This window comes from Diabrotica virgifera, chromosome 4 (assembly GCF_917563875.1).
Source record: "Diabrotica virgifera virgifera chromosome 4, PGI_DIABVI_V3a".
In the NCBI taxonomy this organism is placed as follows: Eukaryota; Metazoa; Arthropoda; class Insecta; order Coleoptera; family Chrysomelidae; genus Diabrotica; species Diabrotica virgifera.
The window spans coordinates 62,960,101-62,982,539 of NC_065446.1; the positions used below are offsets into that span (position 1 = coordinate 62,960,101).

At 34.9% G+C, this 22,439-nt stretch overlaps 1 protein-coding gene across 1 annotated transcript in view; it reads left to right on the top strand.

Annotated features, from left to right (window-relative positions):
- LOC114338059 (neuroligin-1-like) overlaps positions 1-15,785 on the top strand; it is a 472,731-nt gene extending 456,946 nt beyond the window's left edge. Inside the window, exons 8-9 of the mRNA XM_050649228.1 lie at positions 12,465-12,648; positions 14,919-15,785. Coding sequence (XP_050505185.1) covers positions 12,465-12,648; positions 14,919-15,198 — 464 coding nt within the window. The 3' untranslated portion in view covers positions 15,199-15,785. The remainder of the gene's footprint in view (positions 1-12,464; positions 12,649-14,918) is intronic.
- The last annotated feature ends 6,654 nt before the right edge of the window (positions 15,786-22,439 follow it).

Below are 22,439 nucleotides of genomic sequence, written 5' to 3' on the forward strand. Positions count from 1 at the left end.
ATTTCAGACATAATTAAGGAATTTTTAATTCAAAAATCTAAAAAATACCCAGACTTTAACCATACATTTTACAATATTTATTTTTAATATTTTACGGTAACAAGTTACACCTCTTGTATTTTTTATTACATATTTAAAAATATATTTATAAATGTAGATCAACGTTCTTTTTAATTTTTAAAAGGGAAACTCTACTTGGCTGTATACCATAGTTATAACAATAATTTTTTAATGGTAGGAGGTAGGGTCCCACACCAAATCTGCCCAGTGGCCCCCACACCAATTCTGCCCAGGGGCCCCCACTGCCTTAAATCCGGCTCTGATCCCGCGTACCAAAAAATGTATTACTAGCAAGCTAAAAATTTGTTAATAGCTTAACGGTGTTTGATCGGACAAACTTTGATGTACGGGAACACTGGAACAGGGGAAGATTTAATTGTGGAACAGGTTACAGGTTTAGAATGTCAGACTACGAAAACGTCCTATGTATTTTGTCGGAGAGAACTTCTAATTGATCTGTTACCATTTCAATTCATTAAACTGTCGGTCAAAAATCAGACTGCTATTTACCACAAATATACTTCTTGTCATTTAACATGTTCTACGTGTCGGACTTATTAAAATACCCAACATATTTGTCGGACAAATATTTTTTATATATTATATAAAGATTGCTATTGAATAAACTTAAAAACAACCTGCTAGTTTTCAAAATCATAAACTTGTCAGGATGACACGTTCCACAATTAAAATCACGTTCCACAATTAAAACTTCCCCTGTTCCAGTGTTCCCATACATCAAAGTTTGTCCGACTAGACACCGTTAAGCTCTTAACAAATTTCAGCTTGCTATTAATCAACTTTTATTTGGTACGCGGGATGCTTCTTTTGAAAATAACTTAAATATTATTAATAATAATAATATGTAAGCACTACGAGCCTAGTAGGCCCATGGCTTGATGTACTATTCTTTTCCACTCCCTTTTGTCAGTCGCTTTTCTTTCCCAGTTCCTTACGTTAATTCTTCTCATATCTTCTCTAACTCCATTACTCCATCGTGACCTCGGTCTTCCTCTTCGTCTTTTCCCTGCCAATGCACTAGATAGTACCATTCTGGGAATTCTAGATGGAATCATCCTCTGCACATGGCCCAACCATCTAAGTCTTTGCGCCTTAATTACTGCTAATATGTTAGGATCTTGATAGAGCTCAGTTAGTTCCTTATTTGTTCTTCTTACCCATTGTCCATTCAAGTTTTTCCCACCGAAGAGTTTGCGCAGTATTTTCCTCTCCCAAACTAATAACAACTCTTGATGTTTTTTTGTTGTTACCCATGTTTCAGAAGCATACGTTACTATCGGCCTTATTACGGTCTTGTAAGTTCTTAGTTTTGCTCTTCGTGATATATTTTTACTTCTTAACAACCCATTAAGAGCAAATATAGCGCGGTTGCCCGACATAATTCTCTTTTGTATTTCTTCTTCACAGTTAGGATCTCTTGTGAAGACAGTTCCTAAGTACTCAAATCTCTCAACTTCTTCGAATTTATACTGTGTTCCCTTCGCTGTTGTCATTGTTATGTATTGCCCCCGAACGAATTGCTAATTTGTCCATTCCATATACTTTGTTTTTGCTTCATTTATATACAATCCTTTGGTTGCTGCCCTCTCCTCGAGTTTCATGACTGTTTCGATAAGTTCTATTTTGCTCCTAGCCAAGATTACCAAATCGTCTGCGAATGCCAAGCACTGATGTTTTTGTGGTAGATCAGACCTGTTCTATTAATGCTTGCTTCCTGTATAACCTTTTCTAGTAATATGCTAAACATTATAGACGATAATGGATCACCCTGCCGCACTCCTTGTTTGACCTCAAAGCTTTCTGTTATAGTATTGTTTATCTTGACTTTATTCATTGTTCTTTGGAGAGTTAATTTTATAATTCTAATAAGCTTTGGAGAAACGTCCATGTCTTGCAATGCTGTGAATAACTCGCTTCTTTTCACTCGATCGAAAGCCTGTTTAAAGTCAATGAAAAGAACCATGGTGTCTTTATTATATTCGTAACTTTCAGCCTGAATTTCTCGTAGTGTGAAGACCTGATCCACAGTACTTCTGCCTTTTCTGAACCCACTTTGATATTCTCCTATGCTTTAAATATTATTAGAAATACCAAAAATCACAAACAGTAAAAAATGTAGGTTTTGCTTTTGTAAATATTTTGGAGTTTTTGTTTTTCTGTAAGCCTAAAACAAGTTAAAATATGGCTGTTCTAAATTTGCATACACTCCTGATTAGTGACCCCGTCAAGCTCTTTCAATTGCAGCCCTTTAAAAATAAGCACGTTGAACCGATGAAACTTACAGATCATACAGACAATACATAAGAACGTAAAATAACTTGCGAAGTGGTATCGATTAGTTTCATTTGGGATGCTAATTAGGAGTGATTTTCATGATTTTTTTTACCAAAAAAAGGGACCAACTTTATTTTGAGAGTAACTTGCTTAATTTTGATACTAGACACTTCAAAAAAGTTGTGTTAAGTTTACCCCAAAAGTGTTTCATTTTTTGGTTATTTCACGTTGAAATATTTGATTTGGAATTTCTGCCTCTACTGGGTCTACAGACTTCAATCACAAACCTTTTTCTTTTCACTTTTTATGTGCTATATTTTTTCTGGAATGTAATTTTCGATAAAATTCTTACTTTTTAAGTTATTTGCGAAAAACCGTCTGAAAACGTGTTATTTTTTGAAAAATGAGCATATTTACTCGAAAATCTATAGAAACTCTATAGAACGAAGGTTGCTTAGAATTAGACAGTTTATCCATTTCCTGACTTATTTTAAACGTATGGTTTTTCTACCCACCCCACACATCGGCACAATATCACTTTCTTGCTTTGACATGTTTAGCCTATCTGTATGCCTTTCATGTCAATCCAAGCGGTATTTTACCGTGAGTTAATGGACTATTACGTATAAGAGGTAAATTTTATTTAAAAATCCCTTAAAGGGTTACATAACAGAACAATTTCGAACTGAAAAGTTCATCGTCAGTGCTGTTAACAGGTTTTTAACATGCTTGTGCCACCAAGATACATTGGTGAAAACTCTTTAAATGTTGTACCTGCAATTATTATAGAAAATTTACATTTATGTTAAATTGAATGTGATGTTTAAAATAATCCTAGAGATCCTAGTGGGTTGCTTGTCCAGAGGGTAGATCCTCACATTACGGACTCTTAATCAAATATATAATAAAATTTATTTATTCAATTTTGAAAAAATATTTAAAGTTTTAAAATACAGAAAACATAGTATGAAGCTTCGCGTTAGTCTACAGTACCGCCTACTGTAAAACTTTTTTTTAAAAGGAAGGATTTTAAGCTCGATAAACTTTACGCAACCTCTTGTACAAACGATCTCAACTGAAACTATGCTTTGAATATCAACTACCGCAACATGTGTCACGTCAAAATTATAGTGTGATAACTACTAAACGCTCTGGGTAACATATTTCGAATACCTCGTTCCATCACGAGCGCCAAAGCAACAGAAACAAAAAACTGCTAAAGAAAATGATCGATATATTTTGCAACTCGAATAGTTGTCAAGTGTGGGAACATATTAGTTCGAAAGAGAGTGTAAAGTGTAAGACGGAAACTGCGAAACTTCGAGGATATACGAACACAAAAAAGGAGGAAACGAACTTCGGAAAAATGTGTCTCAAGATATTCAATATTATCAATCACGTATATATGGAAACCGAGCCCGGAGATTGATTTTTCGCATGAAAAGTTGCTCAAGGTGTCGATATCGTAACTAAGTTTTTTTTGTTTTTGAACTTTTACCGCGGTTGGTTTTTATGAAAAGTTGTTTATGTCTAAAAATATTGATAGCAGATGAGAGAGAAACTTAGTAATACCTTAGCGAGTAAGAAACTTAAAATCTTTATATGTTTCGAAGCGAATCTATATGTTTCCTAATATTTAGGCCAGTAAACAAGAAAAACAGCTAAAAAAATCTTATACAGGTTTTTAAAGGTGCTAAAAGGCAATATTTTATATACATTTTAGAGAAAAATGGTTCAAAAAAAAGTTGAAGAGCTTAAAAAATTCTTTAATTTGCGAGTCACTAAATTAGGAGATATAAAAAATTGATTGAGATAGTTGCAAAAAATTGTTAGATTTTGTAATTAAGAAAAAAATATTTTATGTCATGCGCTTGTAAGTAAGCTCCCTGAAAAGATGGTGAAAAACAAAATATACAAATAAAAAAATAGAATATTCTATGACCAATAGACACCAAGATAACATTTTTGTTTGAAATCATAATATGTCCATTGTTTATTAACAGAGCTTAAAATTTAACAGATTATATAATAAGTAGTAATAGTCTAAGAGCTAGTGAACCCTCCGACTACCGGTCACCTGTAAAGCTAGAAATTTGTACAGTGATAATTCATAGCACACCAAGGCTAAAAACCATGACCTGGCAGGCATTAGCCCTGCACGTGTATCTACCAGGTGAATCGAAAAGTGCATAATTTAGGGGAAAAATAAACTTTCTCCTGTAAAGTTTAAATTTAAGTATGTATTTGAGTAAGTCATTTAGAAGAAATGTGTACAATGACAGGCGATTCTGAACAGCAAAGACCTTGCCAGGCGAGAGGAAAGATTAGGGGTTTTTCCTAAAATTATTTTTTTTGAATCGAACAAAGTTTTTTTAGGTTTTCTGAATCATTCCAAACAGAAAACGTTTTTAGTGACTTTTCTCTTAGGTTAATAGTTTTTGTTATATAAGCGATTAAAAATTTTGAAATCGGCCATTTTTAACCCTAAATCGGACATTTAACTAAAAATTTCAATGTTGCCAAGGTAGCTAGATATTCTTTAAACATTGATTGATGAAAACCCGAAGAGTTTTTTGCAATACAATATCGAAAACCCCTTTGTTTTTTAATTTCTAATCAAGCGGGCGCGACACTGTAGTATAAGCGTTGTATAAGTGAGGACGTTTGAGTTTGCATAAATTCATTATCTCGAGAATGGGCAAATATGAAGAGAAATCCTCAGACAGGTCGATTTTTATTCTTAAATTAGGACTTTTTGGCATATATATAATACTAGTGACGTCATCCATCTGGGCGGGATGACATAATCGATGATTTTTTTAAATGAGAGTAGGGATTGTGTGATAGCTCATTTGAAAGGTTATTAAATTTTCTATTCAGTAATATAAACATTAACATAATTATTTATACAGGGTGTACAAAAAATTGTTTTAATTAAATTAATTTAGACAAGGTTCCTCTCGCCTGGCAAGGTCTTATGCTGTTCAGAATCGCCTGTCATTGTACACATTTCCTCTAAATGACTTACTCAAACACTTAAATTTAAACTTTACAGGAGAAAGTTTATTTTTCCCCTAAATTATGCACTTTTCGATTCACATGGTAGATACACGTGCACGGCTAACGCCTACCAGGTCATGGTTTTTAGCCTTGGTGTGCTATGAATTATCACTATACAAATTTCTAGCCTTAGAGGAAAACCGTTAGTCGGAGGGTTCACTATCTCTTAGACTATAAAAAGGTGTACTATGTTAAAGTAATGGAACTCGTAAAGTACCGCCTGTCCTATCTCCGTTTTCTTAAGAATGGAAAATTAAATTGAAGCCCGCGGAAAAAATAAATATTTAACCTTAATTACAAGATGCCCTCTCCTCCCTGATTCTGTTATTTTTGAATTTTCTCCTCTCTTCTTAGGAATTAATTCCTACCCAATCCGTTTCTTTTTTCTACCCGCCAGATTTTGTTATTCTATCTAAATTGACAAAAATCCATGTCCTTCAAACATATTAGCTTCGCTCTGTCTTTCAAAAATTTTCCGTGAATTTCTTACAAATTATAAAGTTTGGAAAATACCTCAAACAACTGACCGTTCTGGGAAATTTATGGGTAAAAACCATTACTGTCTGTTTATTTAGCAATCAAATTATAAATTTCCAATCTGCCTGCAAAGTCAGGTATTATATTATCTACTTATTTAGAACATAGACAAAAAATCTTCTTATTTACCGTCAGCTGGTTTGCATATATATTCCTGGTCAAAGGCCTCTCCATGAGTTCACCACTCTTTTCTGTTTTATGCTATTTGGTGCCAGTTTCTCCTCACTTGTGCTTTGATGTCTAGCCACCAGCTTTTTATTCCTCTATGTGCTCGTGTGGTCTCAAATGTACAACATACAATAGGTAGCGGGTTCGTATCCCTCTATGTTTCCTATAGGGGATAGATCTTCTCTAGGATTTAACGTCCCTGCCTACGCGAGCTGCTGGTTGTTCCTCCACTTCCTACTTAGAAGAAACCAGGGAGTCAATTCTCGAGAATGATCGTTCCCTGAGCGTACACGCTCACGAACGGATGAAATTGAACGTATAGTTCCCGCAATGTTAATTCTCGAGGATATTTTTAACTACTCGCTCCGATGAACGTATTCGCTCATTTTAACAGATCTATAGATTTGGCATCGTGGTAAATATTATTGAAAAGTTTGTGTTCCATGTGATAAAACTGTTTCGGTGTTTATTTAAAACCTGATTTGTCACATTCATTCACCAATATTGAAATATATTACATTATGAAAATGGAAAATGATTTCAGTTTAATAATTAGTAAAAGTCAGTAAATTTTCAATTTATTTCTTGAATTGTGAAAATAATTCATAATAATATAACAGTACTAATTAAATCTTATTCTACTAATTCAGGGTCAATTCTCAGTCCATACCTTGTGGTATATTATAAATAAATTCTGACCTAATAGGTAAAACGACCTTGATCTTCAAAAAAGATTTCGTGGCACATTTTGGTAGTTGTAGTGATTCCAAATAAGTTCATCATATGTAGCGCCTGGATAACGTGTATTTACATTCATTATCTTAAAATTACTACATATATCTAAAAATAACTTATTTACTGTACAAATCAATTTTTGAAAGAATGTAAAATTACCAGGAATCTAACCTAAATCTATCATAAAAATGTCTTTCGCGGCCGTCTTCCACTAAAATTTCAGTTTCCCTCACAACACTCATCATATTTTCTAATATCAAATCTTCCACATTCATTTGCCCAAAATCTTATTTACAACAAAAAACAGAGTTGAGGTTAAGAAGAACACCGTTACTATTATCGAATGTATGATGAAGACCACTCGTTGTCGAACGATCACTTTGAGCGATGATTTCGAACGAATCGTTCAAGATTCATTCCTCCAGAATTGCATTTTTTAGAAACGTTCGCTCATTACGTCACGAACGTATACGTTCAGCGAACGATCGTTCTCGAGAATTGACTCCCAGGCCCAAGCCCCAGTTTTATCTTACCCAAAACTCAAATCGCTTCCCTTTATCGCCCCAACACTCGCCAACCCGTTTTGCCAGCATTGCGATTTATGACCAAGGGTCGATTTCTCATATCGAGTTCAACTCCAGTTTAACCTGAACTTTTAGTGAACGTCAGTTTAAAGTCAAAATCGTCTTTCTCAATTCACGTTCAACCGATGGCAGTTTAAACTACGTTCAGCTTGAACGCTGATATTCGGTCGTTCAGAACCCCGTTCAGATGATTTTAAGGATTCCGCATGCGTTGTATTATTGCAACTTGACGTGAAACGTTGTCATAATACAAATATAACCTATTATATTATATTAAACATAACGATAAACGATAACATTATATTTGTTTTTATTATATTTATTTAAACATTAGAATGACTGTTTGACTACAAATACTTAAATTTAACTTCATTCAGAAACAGCATAAAAAAGGTCATAGAAAATGGCGATAGTTTTTTACCTTTTGCCATCTATTGGCATTTCTCGAAAGCTGTAGAACGTGAACTGACAATGAGAATTGCATTTCCAAACAAAACCGATATTCAAGGATGAACCTCAGTAAATTGAACCATAGATTCGCAGGTATGAGAAATCGACCCTAATACATACTAAATCATTTTTCAAACAACTGGTCTGGCAACATATTTATATTGCTAGTTCCAATCCCAGACACCATAAATACGATTACTAATTAGAACATTCCTTCACAAAAGTCTTTGTCTCAAATACCAGACACACTGCACATTATTTTTTTCTCAGAATCACTAATTTATTATAGTGTAAGCTACCTATCTAATTCTACAGTAAAAATTTGGTTTTGTAATTTTCATTTAATATTTTTGAAGAATATATCGATATTAAAGTACCTACTGGAGTCATGAATGTGATTAGAAATTCAGTTTTCCGTGTAGGAGTCTAATTAAAAAAAAGAAATCATTACTATTAGCTTTATTGTCGACAATATTTAAAATTTTTTTAATTTTGTTTTATTTAATTCTAAAAAAATGTATCAACATTTTCTTCTTTTCCTTTGATTTATAAATGATGGTTAGTAATGCTCTCAGTAGGTAATTTTGATCTCATCAGAAAACTATAGGATTAACATTCTTTTTGAAAACATTTATTTAGTGTCACTTTTTACTGCCGTTTTAGCCAGAAGGTTACACGAACTTTACTTTTTACTGCCGTTTGTGTTCGATATTTGTGATCTCATATCAATATTGAAACAAGTGTTATTGACAGTGGTAATATGAAAAAAGTCTACAAATACATAAGGTCCTCATTGACGTCTAAAGTTTCCATTCCTCTACTTCAAAAACCTAATCAGACTTTATGCTCTTCTGACAAAGATTCTTCTGAAACTCTATCTTTAGCATTTTCACAGGTTTTTACTAAAGAATCGAATGATGGTAATCTACCTCCTATTAGGTGTAATCGTGTCGGTGCATCTTTACGGCAAGTCGAATTTACAGTGGATCATGTCAAACAACACTTAATAAAACTTCGCACATCCGCTTCACCTGGTTTAGATGGTTTAACACCAAAACTATTAAAAATATGCGCAGACACACTTGCAATACCTTTAACGTTAATTATTCAGACTTCTTTTATCCAGAATTCCTTACCCCCTAATTGGAAATTAGCATCGGTCACTCCTATTTTTAAAAAAGGCAACAAACTCGATCCCAACAATTATCGTCCGATTAGCTTACTACCAGTAGTTAGCAAAGTCATGGAAGCCATTATTTCCGAGGAGATGACTAAATTCCTTCTCCAAGAAAATGTTATTCCAACACAACAACATGGATTTGTTTCTGGTCGCTCTACTCTAACCAATCTCCTACATTGTGTTAACGACTGGACGTCATCTATTAACAGTTCACAGCCGGTCGACGTTGTTTATCTAGATTTCTCTAAAGCCTTTGACCGTGTTCCTAAGCGCAGACTTCTACATAAGCTAGAACATTTCGGAGTTCGCGGTACTTTATTATGCTGGATTGATGATTTCCTGACAGATCGAAATTACAAAGTTAGAGTTGGCGAATCTTTCTCACAGGACAGGTTAGTGGAAAGTGGAGTGTCGCAGGGTTCTGTCCTTGGACCTCTGCTTTTTACGGTTTATACCAGCGATGTTCCTTCCTATGTTTCAAGTAAAATATCGTTATATGCTGATGACACAAAAATATATGCCAATCCTATCACAAACCAGTTAGCCCTCCAAAGAGACTTGGACTCTATTTTTACTTGGTGTTCCCAGTGGTTACTACCCTTAAACACGGAAAAATGTGTAGTGCTTAGAATTGGTAAAAACAATCCACTTGTGCCGTACTTCGTTAACGGACAACCATTAGATTCAGTGTTCTCGTATAACGACCTCGGTGTTATCGTAAACAGCAGCCTAACGTGGTCCGACCATATTCAGTCTATTTGTAAACGTGCGAACTCCAGACTATATCTTATTCGGGGGTGTTTTTCGAAAGCTTCAATGCAGTCATTCTGTAAACTTTACACTATTTACATAAGACCGATTCTTGAATATGCTGGCCCAACGTGGTATCCTGATTTGGTTCGAGACAAAATTTTGTTGGAAAACGTCCAAAGAAAAGCCACTCGAATTCCATTGGGACTGAGAAGACCTTCCTATGAAGAAAGGCTCAGTATGGCCCACCTAACTTCTTTTGGACATCGCCGACAACGTGGCGACTTAATAACCACATTTAAAATATTAAAATTTAATTTCGGAAATCTCGACGAAATTTTTACAATCAATCAAGATGAACGCCTTAGAGGTCACCAGTTTAAACTGAAAAAAGAGAACTTTTGTACGAGACCAAGACAGAATTTTTTAACAAATAGAGTTTTCGATATTTGGAATAACCTGGATGATAACATTGTCTCAGCCCCCTCTACCAACACATTTACAAACAGACTTGACAGTTTTCTATTATAGTTGAAACATTTTTTTTATGTAAACTCAAATTGTATCTTTTTTTTTGTTGTTGTTGTTTTTTTTATATTGTATTTACTAGTAGGTTACTTATGTAATTTATTTGTTTTTGGGCATAATAGGGACTTGTCCCTCTGCCCTTGTTTATGTATAATAATAAAATAATAATAATAATATATTTTTTTTTTAATTTGGGTTTTTTATTTCCCATTGTCTTCTATGAATCTAAATGAAGTACAAAATTAAGATATGAAGCACGGAGTACCCTGAGAGATATAATTTATAAACATTTCTATTTTTTGTCAAATTGGAAGTACAGTAAAACCTCGATAAAACGGACCTCTATTTAACGGACTTCGGATATAACGGACAAAAAATCAGATCGAATGTAAAAAAAATTTGAATGCAAAAAAATATGAAAAATCGAATTCTAATAGAAGGAAAAACTTTCTTTATTCTAATAGATGGATCGCATGGATTGACTACTATAATTGTTGTTAAATCTCGTAAACCTAGTATTGCCAAAGATATAATCATCAAAGGGCATCATCTGCCCGTTTCATATTAATTATTATAGCTCTAATAGGGCATGGTTCACCAGAGATATTTTCAAAAATTAGTTTTTGAAGGATTTGTACCTGCAGTGAGAAAATTTCAAGAGAAGAAACTGGTAATATCGCCTAAAGAGGTGAAATGTTTATTGATTTTAGACAAAGCTCCTGCAAATTCTCCTGAAAGTATTCTAAATTCAGAAGAGGGCAACTTTAATTGTATGTTTTGCCAAAAAATACATTGCTTATTCAACCCATTTATCAGTGAATAATTTTGTCAACCAAATGAGTATATTGCAGAAAGTTTTTAAATGAAGTAGAAAAGTAAAAAAGTAGCGAACAAAACTTTATTCCTTTTTTAACTTACAGATTTGTACACTCTATCTAAATACAGTACCTACATAATTTAAAAAAAAATATTTTTTGATTGATTTTAAACCTATTTTTATACAACGGACTTTCGGCTTTAACGGACATCCCGTCCCCCAATTAGTCCATTATATCGAGGTTTTACTGTACAGTAAATTGGAAATACAGAAATTAAAGTATCTCACTTAAAAATCTAGCAGAATTCATATTTTTTAAGACGGTTTATTTATTTGATTTATATTCAGTAGTAATTACACGAGAGCTCTAAAATCATCGATTTATATCCCGAGTGACATTTTGACAGTTTTACGAGGTGTCAAAGTGTCACGAGGGCAATAAAATCGATAATTTTTAAGAGTTCGAGTGTAATTTGATAAGATTATTTCATGAATGAAACTGTTTTTTCGAGTGTAATTTGATAAGATTATTTCATGAATAAATCTGTTTTTTAAATCATTTTAACTAATATTTGATTGATATCTTCGCCTGAACATTTGTTAAACATGTTCCTGTTGTTCTCTTTGACAAGTTGTAAAACATGAATTATCATTAATATCACTGAATGTTCAATTTTTCGTAGCAAGGGAGGGCTTTTGACATAATACTTGACGACGGAAATTATCAAAAATTATCAGTAGTAATTGCACAAGAGCTCTAAAATTATCGAATTTTTCCCGAGTGACACTTTGACAATTTTAATTTCACGACCCGAAGGGGAGAGAAATTATGTCAAAGTGGCACGAGGGAAACAATTCGATAATAATTTTAGAGATCGAGTGCAATTTGCTGCGATTATTTCATGAAAAAAACTGTTCAAAACCAAAATTTTATTGTAATTTTTTTATGTAAGTACAAATTACTACAGTTAAACACACAGTTGTTATAAATATTTGACGGTTGAAAATCACCACTTTTATAACTTTTAAAGCAGTACTTGTCATTAATGTCACTGAATGTATTTTTTCATAGCAACGAAGGGCATCTGACGTAATATACTTGACGACGGGATATTATCAAAAATTATCACTTTAATTTTTATTTCTGTAGCTTTTTTCTATTGGTCAGAATCTCCTATGAATGAAATAATCGCTGTTATTTTTATTTCTGTAGCTTTCTATTTGTCAGCATCATGATGAATGAAATAATCAGTGTAATAATATTACTTTATTAGCTTTAACTTTATTTTCTTTTTTGTAGATGATCTAGACGACGATAACGAGGAATTTCTTCAACGATTAGCCACACGTCATTACTATAGTTACACAGCTGCACTAGGCGTTACAGTTGGTGTAGGATGTCTCCTATTGGTGCTCAATATGCTCATTTTTGCAGGCATTTATTATCAACGAGAAAGGGATCGCCGTCGACATTCCCAATCTAGGTAAGTTTTCTTTCTTTGGTTGCACGACCAAAGTACATATTTGTTTTTTTATAGCAATTTTTGTCATACAGTCTTTTGTATATTTTCTTATTTAGCATATCTGCTTGATCATAAATTTGTAAAAACACTTGTGCAATCAGGAGCCTATGTTTTATAATTTCAAAATTGTTAAGCAAAGATATGGAATCAAAGTAAGTTTTAATCAAAAGTTCAGTTGAATCATGTAAAATTAAGGAATGATTTATTTGACTCAAGAGTGAGTTAAGTGCAGTAATGTGCTATTATAGAATACATTTGTAAAGACTGACTTTTAGTGTAATTATTTTCTTTAAAAATAATTTTAACCCCTTTAAAATTGACCTTGTGTTTAGATGAAATAGCACGTTGTGCTAAGATGCAAGAATATTTTGATAAGTAAATATTACTGCGGTGTGAAGGTAATCTACCCTTGAGTAACTGCCCGGTCTGCACTATGTAACAAGTGTTACTGTCTCCAGAAAGAATTTGGTAAACACCATTATTTGTTCAAGAGGAGACAAATAATTACAGCGGCTCAATAGAAAGAAGACCAGGTCCCACGTTGGGCGCCAGAAATTATAACAATAATTATTCCTACGTGGACAAAAAGTGATTTTAGGTGGAAATACGCCAATCGTACACAAGAATAATAAGAAGGTCTTGTTGCTCATTTTTGGCAACATCTTTGGGGGGTATAAATACGAATACCAAATAGATAACAGTTTGACCAAAAAAAAAATCAAGAAACACTGAATGCTACGAAACTGCAAAATGGTTACCAACAAACCTTAACCAGATATTTATAAAGGACTTAAATTCGTCATAAAACACATCAGATCATTACATAAGCAAAACTGTTAAGAGGAAACAGTAGCGATCAACAGGTAGCGAAAACGCGTTCCAAGATTGCGGCTGTAATTTTGAATATTTTTTCGAGATATTTGGCACACTTATTCGTAATATAATAAAGAATGGCGGTACAGAGCCCAATTTAAAAAAGATTTTAATATGTGGAAATTACTCTGTAATTAAATACAATATTAAAAAACGAGCCTGTACCGCCATTAAGAAGAACAAAAAATACACTTTCTTCAAATAAACTTGTTTATCCGATGGCTAGATTTTGTGTCATTTTGGAACTACTAATGAAATAAAAAATTTTAGTAGTTCCAAAATGACACAAAATCTAGGCATCGGATAAAAAAGTTTATTTGAAGAAAGTGTATTTTTTTGTTCTTCTTAATGGCGGTACAGGCTCGTTTTTTAATATTGTATTTAATTACAGAGTAATTTCCACATACTGATATATTTTTCAAATTTGGCTCTGTACCGCCATTCTTTATTATATTACGAATACGTGTGCCAAATATCTCGAAAAATATTCAAAATTACAGCCGCAATCTTGGAACGCGTTTTTGCTACCTGTTGATCGCTACTGTATCACCTTAAACTGAACATGCTTACAAATATAATACAAAAAAAAATTATATCGCCAAGAAAATAAAATTATCAAGAAATACTTATGTTTATCAAAAAGGCATTTATTTCTTAGTATAAAAAAGGGCATATACTGAACAATAATCTAATGTCTTAAAAAATTCAGATATAAGGAGTATGGGCAAGAATTTGTCAACCGAAAAATCTTTATATTTCATAGGTAATGCTTTCAATACCTAAACGACCTTTAGCGTCGTCAAAAAAGAAACAATTGAGTAGTAGTAGGTGAAGACATGGTGAGAGCGGCTACTGAAAACAGCCTGCCGGTGGGACTCGAGAAAGATAAAATATTTCTATACTTTATGATCAAACAACAAAAAAAATTAGACTACTCACAAAATGCGAGTTCTCGCCACAAAACTATATTTAAAAGATTAATTACTTAACACCCCCAGTCATCGCTTAATAAAACTAAAATTGAATAAAATCTTGGCGTCTAAGTATTTTATACCCTAAAACTAGACAACTTATAAATTGTTAGTATAAACATTTTTAATAGGTACTTCGAGAAATAAAGGTCTATGTTTATAATGCACGATTAGATATACAGCAAAAATTGCGACTAAATTAATTATATAGGAAACTCAATATACGACGTATCTTACGTACACAATCAAAATTTGCAGGCAGTTATTACTAGAAAAATAAAAACGCTACAAATATCTGTATGTGTGTATGTAATTTTTTTAAAAAAACTTTGAAAGTAATATTGACTTGCATTTGTAGCTATAATACCTAACTGTGATATTTTTCAGGTCTCGACAAAATCGCTCAAATTCAACTCCTTCCTCAGAGACAATCCCAATGTCCCAAAGGCCATCAACTCCCGGCAGTTCAGCACGACAGTCTCCTCTGCTCACTCGAAAAGAAAAAGGTTGTAGCTCCTACCCACCCTCATACACAGTGGTACCAAACAGCCTTAATTGTCCTACATTGCAGAAAAAAGATAAACCTCCACCACCCGTTCGCACATCAAGTAACCCTCCAGGTGGCACGGTTAAAAAAAGGGTACAAATTCAAGAAATATCAGTATAGCATGAAGGAAGGGGTGCGTCAACGCTTCCAAGATCTCGAAAGCCCGATGTCACCCCTGATTCAGAATATGATTGTGATTTAGTTTCTGTACAGTTATAACAAGACAAAGATAATGAACTTTGTGTTATTGTTTTAATGTAAACAAAATACTCAGAAATGTTTTGTATATACCTAGTCAACTAGTCAGTACTAAATATGTAACTGGTAAATTTGTATGAGAAGGACACTTTGAGCAATTCTGGAGGTGTAAAATTAACAGTGCGGTGTTGCCGATCTCACCAATGTTTCCTAGTTGTAACGGCACAATAGTAATCTCATGTTTTTTCCTAATAATCATTCGACATATTTTTTAAATATACCAGAAATGTTTTGAGGGAACTTTTTCTTTCTAAATTGGAACAAAAAGTAATTTTGAGTATTGTAAAAAATTCTATTATATTTATGATGGTCTTTTTTAAACATTGCTAAGGTTTTGAGGTATACAAAATTAGTTTTTTGTGGCACTTTTATTTGTTTTTCACATCTGCAGATGAGGTCTTCCTATATATTTTTTATTTCCAACGGGTTTCAATTCGGGAGACCACTAAAATTCGGGAAAAAAACTAATAAATAAACTTTTCTTATCTTTTTATGGATTTATTTAGTAGTATTATGTATAACCAGGCCCGGACTGGGCCGCCGGCCCACCGGCCCTCGGGCCGGTGCGCCTTTTGCCTTGGTTAGTATCTATCCATTAAAAAAATTAAACGCTGAAAAATTTTTTTTTAAACTTTACACAAAAATGATGCAGCTATCATTCCCCTAAAAAATGCTTTTACTTGCTTCAGATTTCGCCGTTTGGCACTGAAGGCGCACGAGAAACCTACATGATAAAGCCAGTGGGTACAAAAAAATACCAGATATCAGATAATCAAATAGCTTAGATACGATACGCGGCGTCCTCTGAAGACCATTTTTACTATTCAGGCGCCTTTCGTAGGTTCAATATCCACTGTTTCTATTGTAATAAATAGCTTAGATGCGACGCGCGGCGCCCTCGAAAACTATGTTTGTGATTCGGGCGCCTTTCGTGAGTATCAATTTCCGATATTTCTATTATAAAAATAGCTTACATAGATGCAACGAGCTGCGCCGTTGAAGACCATTTTTACGATTGGTGCACCTTTCGTGGGTATCAATTTCCACTGTTTATCAATAACAGATATTTATACCTATGGAAGGCGCCCAAATCGAAAAATGATCTACGAGGGCGCTGCGCGTCGCATCTAAGCTATTTGATTATCTGATAACTGATACAAAGGGTGTTACATTCTACAATTTTACTAAAATATACAGGTGTGGTTTTCATTGCTCCAAAACTACATTATACATGCAGGATTGCTGTGTCCCAAACTCCTAAATAATGAAGCCAGTGGGTACAATAAAACAAAACTTGTATTAGGTATCAAATAGTCAAATAGCTCAGATGCTACGCGCAGCGCCCTTAAAGACCATTCTACGATTCAGGCGTCTTTCGTAGGGTAAATATCCATTGTTTCTATTAAAGTAGCTTAGATGCGACGCGCGACGAACTCGAAGACTATTTTTATGAATCGGGCGCCTTTCGTGGGTATCAATTTCCGCTGTTTCTATTATAAAAAATAGCTTAGATGCAACGAGCGGCGCCCTTGAAGACCATTTTTACGATTATGGCACCTTTCGAGGTATCAATTTCCGCTGTTTATCAAATAACGGATATTTATACGCTAATGCACTACGCGTCGCATCTAAGCTATTTGGTTATCTGATACCTGATCTCTCGATCAACTCCTTCACATCCTCGCATATCGGACCAATCAAGCCAAGGGCATCCACAAAAGCTTCCTGAATTGGAAATCTTTTTAGATCGCTACCTTTATCTTTCCGTTTCTTCCTTTTTCTCGTTAGTTCAAAACTCACATACTTATGTAAGCTGAGCGATTGTTCTTCCAAACCAGTCCAGCTTATGACACTGTTTAGAAGTGATGTTGAAACCAGCGAGAGGTCCAGAAAGAATTCACTATTACTTCTTACGAACGTAGGTGGCTTACCGTCATTTACCACGGTAAGCCCCATGGCGTGGATCCATTCTGATAGGTATTCCGTTCTCGAAGCGGGAAGTTTGGTGAAACATAACAATTGTACGCCAGCCGGTCTACAACTTATGCCTTAACATACCTATTAACATTCTTAACAGAGTGTCTGGTGATTCCAATACCTCGGTTCACCACGTATACGGTCACGTCAGATCTCCTATTTTTAACGATTCTCTGTCGAAAGACCAAATGTCATACCTTCCCTTCGTGCGAGTGCCTCTGCAACGTCGTGAGCGGCCCTCGCCATTCCCACATTTATTTAAAGGAACTGCGTATTAAATGGTTTTTATCTTTCTAACTTCCTTACCCATACGCTGTCTGATTCCTGGTCCTAGGTGTTTTCACTAACCCTTTTCTCATAATTTGTGGCAGGGTGTCTCTTGAGGCCCCGCTTTTCCAGGATCAGTTTTTTACACTCCGGGCACTGTAAGCTGTCGGTACTGCGACCGGATTCTTTAAAAGTGAGGGAAAAAGTCGTCTCACTACTGCACTTTCGTGACTGGTGCCCTCTCCTTACCACATCTGTAGTAGGAGTCCTCCCTATTTTCTCTCTTGCAGTCCGTTTTACTATGCCTGAACTGCAGGCATCTAAAGAACCCCTGGACACGCAGTCTCTCTCGTATCTTGCAAGAGTTCCAGCCAATAGGTATATGTTCTCTTTCCAGTGCCTTCTTGGCTGCGATAAATGTCAGTCCAACCGTGACCTTTGTGTTCTCTATTTTCCCTTATACAGACGAGTTTGACGTCGTCAGGCTCCCTGCTGCCGGTATACCTCCGAACTTGTCTCAGGATTTCTACCTTGGGACTCCTCCGTCTATATCAAATATGTACACCTGGACCTGATAGTCCCGGACAACCTCTACTGCGTTTTCCTCCGTGCGGGCCACGCTAGTCTTCTTCAGGCGCTCGGTCTGTTCTTTCCCTGTCACTTTGAGGACGAGGTCCCCTCTTATGCAATCTTTAGTACTTTTAACGCTAATCCCTTCTTCCTCGTGTCTACGCTACCCTTGATTTGCTTGAGCAACTCGGCGTAGGATTTTCTGCCTCCCTTCACGATCTCCTTCTACGCCTCCACTCTCCTTTCCCCGAGTTTATACTATTCCAGCGTGAGGTGGAGGTCCACACCCATAAAGGTGAGTTCCAGGAGGTTCCCCCACTACTCTTAGGTATGCGTCTCTGGTCTCCAGTGTCTCCATGTCTTCCCTCAATTTATAAGTAATTGCCAGTAGTCTCTCATTCCCGTCTATTTCCGTCACCCTTGTATCTACGGGGGACCATGAAAATAGTCTGACGGTTTCCTAGGTTCTCTTTCTTCTGACTCTTCCTTGTAATTGTAGTCATAGTATTAAGTTGGAGGTACTCCACCTCTCCTGGTGCGTTTGCACCTCCTGCACATATTCCCAGTTCATGTTTTTCCCTTATCAGTTCGTGAAACCTTTCTTCCTCACCGAAAAGTCCATGTTCCATGACCACTAATGAGTCGCCTGCAAGTTTATTCCCTCTTCCCGGTTTAGCGACCTTATAGTGGTCCTCTTCCAATTCGACTTTATAATGTCCTTTATTTTTTCAAAGCCCCTTTCCCCTGAGTTCAGGACCGTTGCGATCATTTTTATCTCTCCTTCACTAAGATTTTCGGGGAAGAACTCGTCGAAATCCATCTGTGTGGACACTCGTACAGTCTCCCTAGTCGTTTTATTCCTCACCGGTTTTCTACACTATTCTATTTTGTTTCTTAATGCTGCCGAGGGCGACTTGTCTGAAAGTAATCTCCATGTCTTCAGTGACTCTCTTAAGGTTTTGTACCTCATTCTTGACCTCGATCTTAATGTTTGTATGGTCTGACATTAGTTTTACTAAATTATTTGTAACGCTGGTTTCTCCATTGCTCCTACCATGGCCGTTATGTCCGAGCTCTCCTCCTTCTCTCTAAGTCTCTAGGTGTTTTCTCCCCAAGTGAGGAGCTCCTTTGCAAGGTTGTCTCCTCTGGAAGATCCGTCTTGATCAGGTCGCTACCCCTGACTGGAGATCTTCCAACAGATCTTCTTCCAAAGATCATAGTCTCCTCCTTCCTCTTTTCCTCTTCGCTGAGTCTTTCCCTTTGTTCCTTTTACTACAATGAACACCTTATCATCTCATTCATAGCTTGTTGCAGCTGCACCATCACTGGTGACTCGCTCTATTATCCCTTCGTTTTGTTGTTTTCCTTTTTCCTGCATGATTAAATACTTATCCATATAGTTCCTACGAGTAGGGGCGAATTATACTGTCTGGCGAGGCAGTGCGCCCTTGCCAATGCTAAGGCTTGAATTACAAAGGAGTTTCACCAGTTTTCCGAGGGCTCCGTTTGCGACCGTCTGACGTTAGGCCATTCATCACTTCGGTACGGATCGCCTGACACCGTGTGTGGTTGCGGATTTTTTATCGAGGTTTACTCTTATGCTATCTGGAATTTAGTAAATAATTTGAAAAAATTTAAAAGGTGACTTCTATTGAACACAAATCATCATGATTTCTGTTAAATGTTTTTGAACCAATAGATTCTTTTGTAGTAGCAAGTGAAAATTACTCACACTTTTCGAAAATTGTTTTTTGAATCTTCAAAGAGTATCAAAGAGTGTAGCAGAGTAATACGGATACTGGGAAACTGAAGCTATATTTTTGTGTAATGTTAATATAAATAGTAAATTATTTTATGGACTTAAATTAAAATTAGTAATATTGATTTACTTTACACGCATTAGGATTTCAAAAAGTTTGATGTCAAAGCTTAAGAGGGAGGTCTGGGGCCATTGTTTAGATATTAGGTTGGCGCCTTTTTTAGAATTTGGGCTGGCGCCTTTTTTATAATTTGGGTTGGCGCCTTTTTTATGAGCCAGTCCGGCCCTGTGTATAACGTACCAAAAAAGATTGGACTACTAAGATTGGTGTAGTAGATTTTGGGAAAAACGTCACAAAGTTTTGAGATTTCGTGAAAAATGCATGTTAAAGTATTTTTACTGTAATTTTATTGATTAAAGTGGTATATTTATTTTTTAAATCAGCGATTTCTGGTACGTAATAAGTGCCGTTATTGTACAGTAAAAGCTGTACATGATCGTTCAAAGCTATTTTTTTTTTCATAATTCTGCCCTATTTTGAGGTCTCGCTGCTGCTTCTATTAGCTTGAGCAATACGAGCTTCGTCGACATTTTAGCTCCATAGAATGCTATCCAGGAGGCTATCTCTGAGACGTCCTTTCCACAAAATTTATTTTTTGCAGCAATGTTCAAAATTAAATACTTCGATTAATTTTTAAATGGCCACCACAACCAGGAATTTTTTTCCTATTTTCAAAACAATTTTCGATAAATTTTGATAATCATAATCATAATAACACGTGCTCCCTTAGCCGTTCTGAATAAATTGAGAGTTACAGGTGCTCCCCTTATAAGTTTTAGAAAGCGACTGTCGAGTTGCAGATGCACAGGTGAGGGGTCGGGCGCCGTGTTTACACAAACAAGTTTTAGCTAGCAAGTAGTTTCTGTTCTAAATACACCTATAAATTCGTTTCTATTTCGAATTTCTTAATAAAGTTTTAGGCATGTTTTTACATATAAAAACAAAAATCGGTTTTTTAAAAATTTAGAAAGCAATAGTCCCCTTAACCAAAAAATTACGAAATATCGTATTTAGATCATGATTTATGGCTTCGATACCAATTCGTGATACGAAATCTGAATGTCCATTTATATGCAGTAAATTTTTTTATGTATAATCAACTTATTTATTATCTTTATTTACCTAACTAACCTAGACATTTCGGTTCAGTTTTAAAAAAGCATCAAAGTTTTTAGAGTAATATATATCTGAATGGTTTGAAAATATTTCATTTTAGAATGTAGGAGAATATTATCATTACTCAATATTGAGTTCATTTTTCGCTCTTGGTATTTCTACTTTATTTATTATATTTGCTTTATCATGGAATAAATACTAGGTACACAGAAAATGTAATGTCAGCTTAGATATATGTGTTTTGCAAGCAAGTTATGGAGCATTACTTCATTTCTCTTGCACATCCTCATACAAACATCCTTAATTTTATTGTAATGATTTTTGTTTTAAATCATGAAATATCGACATTAGTTCATTTAGCCCACTATATTTTTTGAGTACCATTTAAATTTAAGTCTTATTTTAAATTATACTATAACCTGTTTTAAACCTAGAAGGAGTAATTCAAATTTACCGCCGTAATGCTTGTTTGTAATTGGTACAACCTCAAGCAAGTTTACTCCAATGGTATGAAATTTTGACACTATTAACATTAACGTAATTTTGACACTATTGGCATTTCATGGGTTACTTAAGATATATCGGCGATTTTTTGTGTTTTCTGCGTTACTCCTTTAATTTTTAGATTTTTAGTCTGGTTTTATATAAAGAACAGTTGTTTTTAAAACTCTTTAGTGATTAGCGACGTATCAGTATAATATAATATTTATGGATTACCATTGAAGGCCGACATGATCAACCAAAAAAGAAGATGTGGTTGGTGATTTGTCCTAGTGATATTATTGGGTGTGCATCTGTCTTTTGAGTTGACTCCTCCTGGTTTAAAAACAGGTTATAGTACGTTCTTGTGTTTTTGTTGCTTATATACCCACAACAAAATAATTTATGCTATGTTCCTGCTGGCATAAAATGTATTTTGTGAGGTTTGTTCCAACACAACGAAGAACCGTCATGTAACGATCTGATTACTATAAAATAATACGCTCGATGCATTCTATGTCTGTATATCATGCGTTCCATGCTATTGCGCAGGAGGGTGATCGTTGCATGGACGGTTTCTCTTTGTGTTGGAACACACCTGTGGTGGGAGAGCTGATTAGTTGAAAAACTGGGCGATTATTATTTAAATAGTGTAACATTGGCAACACCGCGCTGTCAATTTGATAAACTCGGAACATTTCATAATATCGTGGACTTGGTGGAAAAACTCTCTAAGCCAAAATTTGGTAAGAATGGAATCACTAGTTAAGAAAATTTATGATTTAAATAAAAAAAAACACAACATTGAATTGAAATTATTAATTATAGTTATTATATTCAGTATAATCTATATAATCTATCTAAACGCATTAA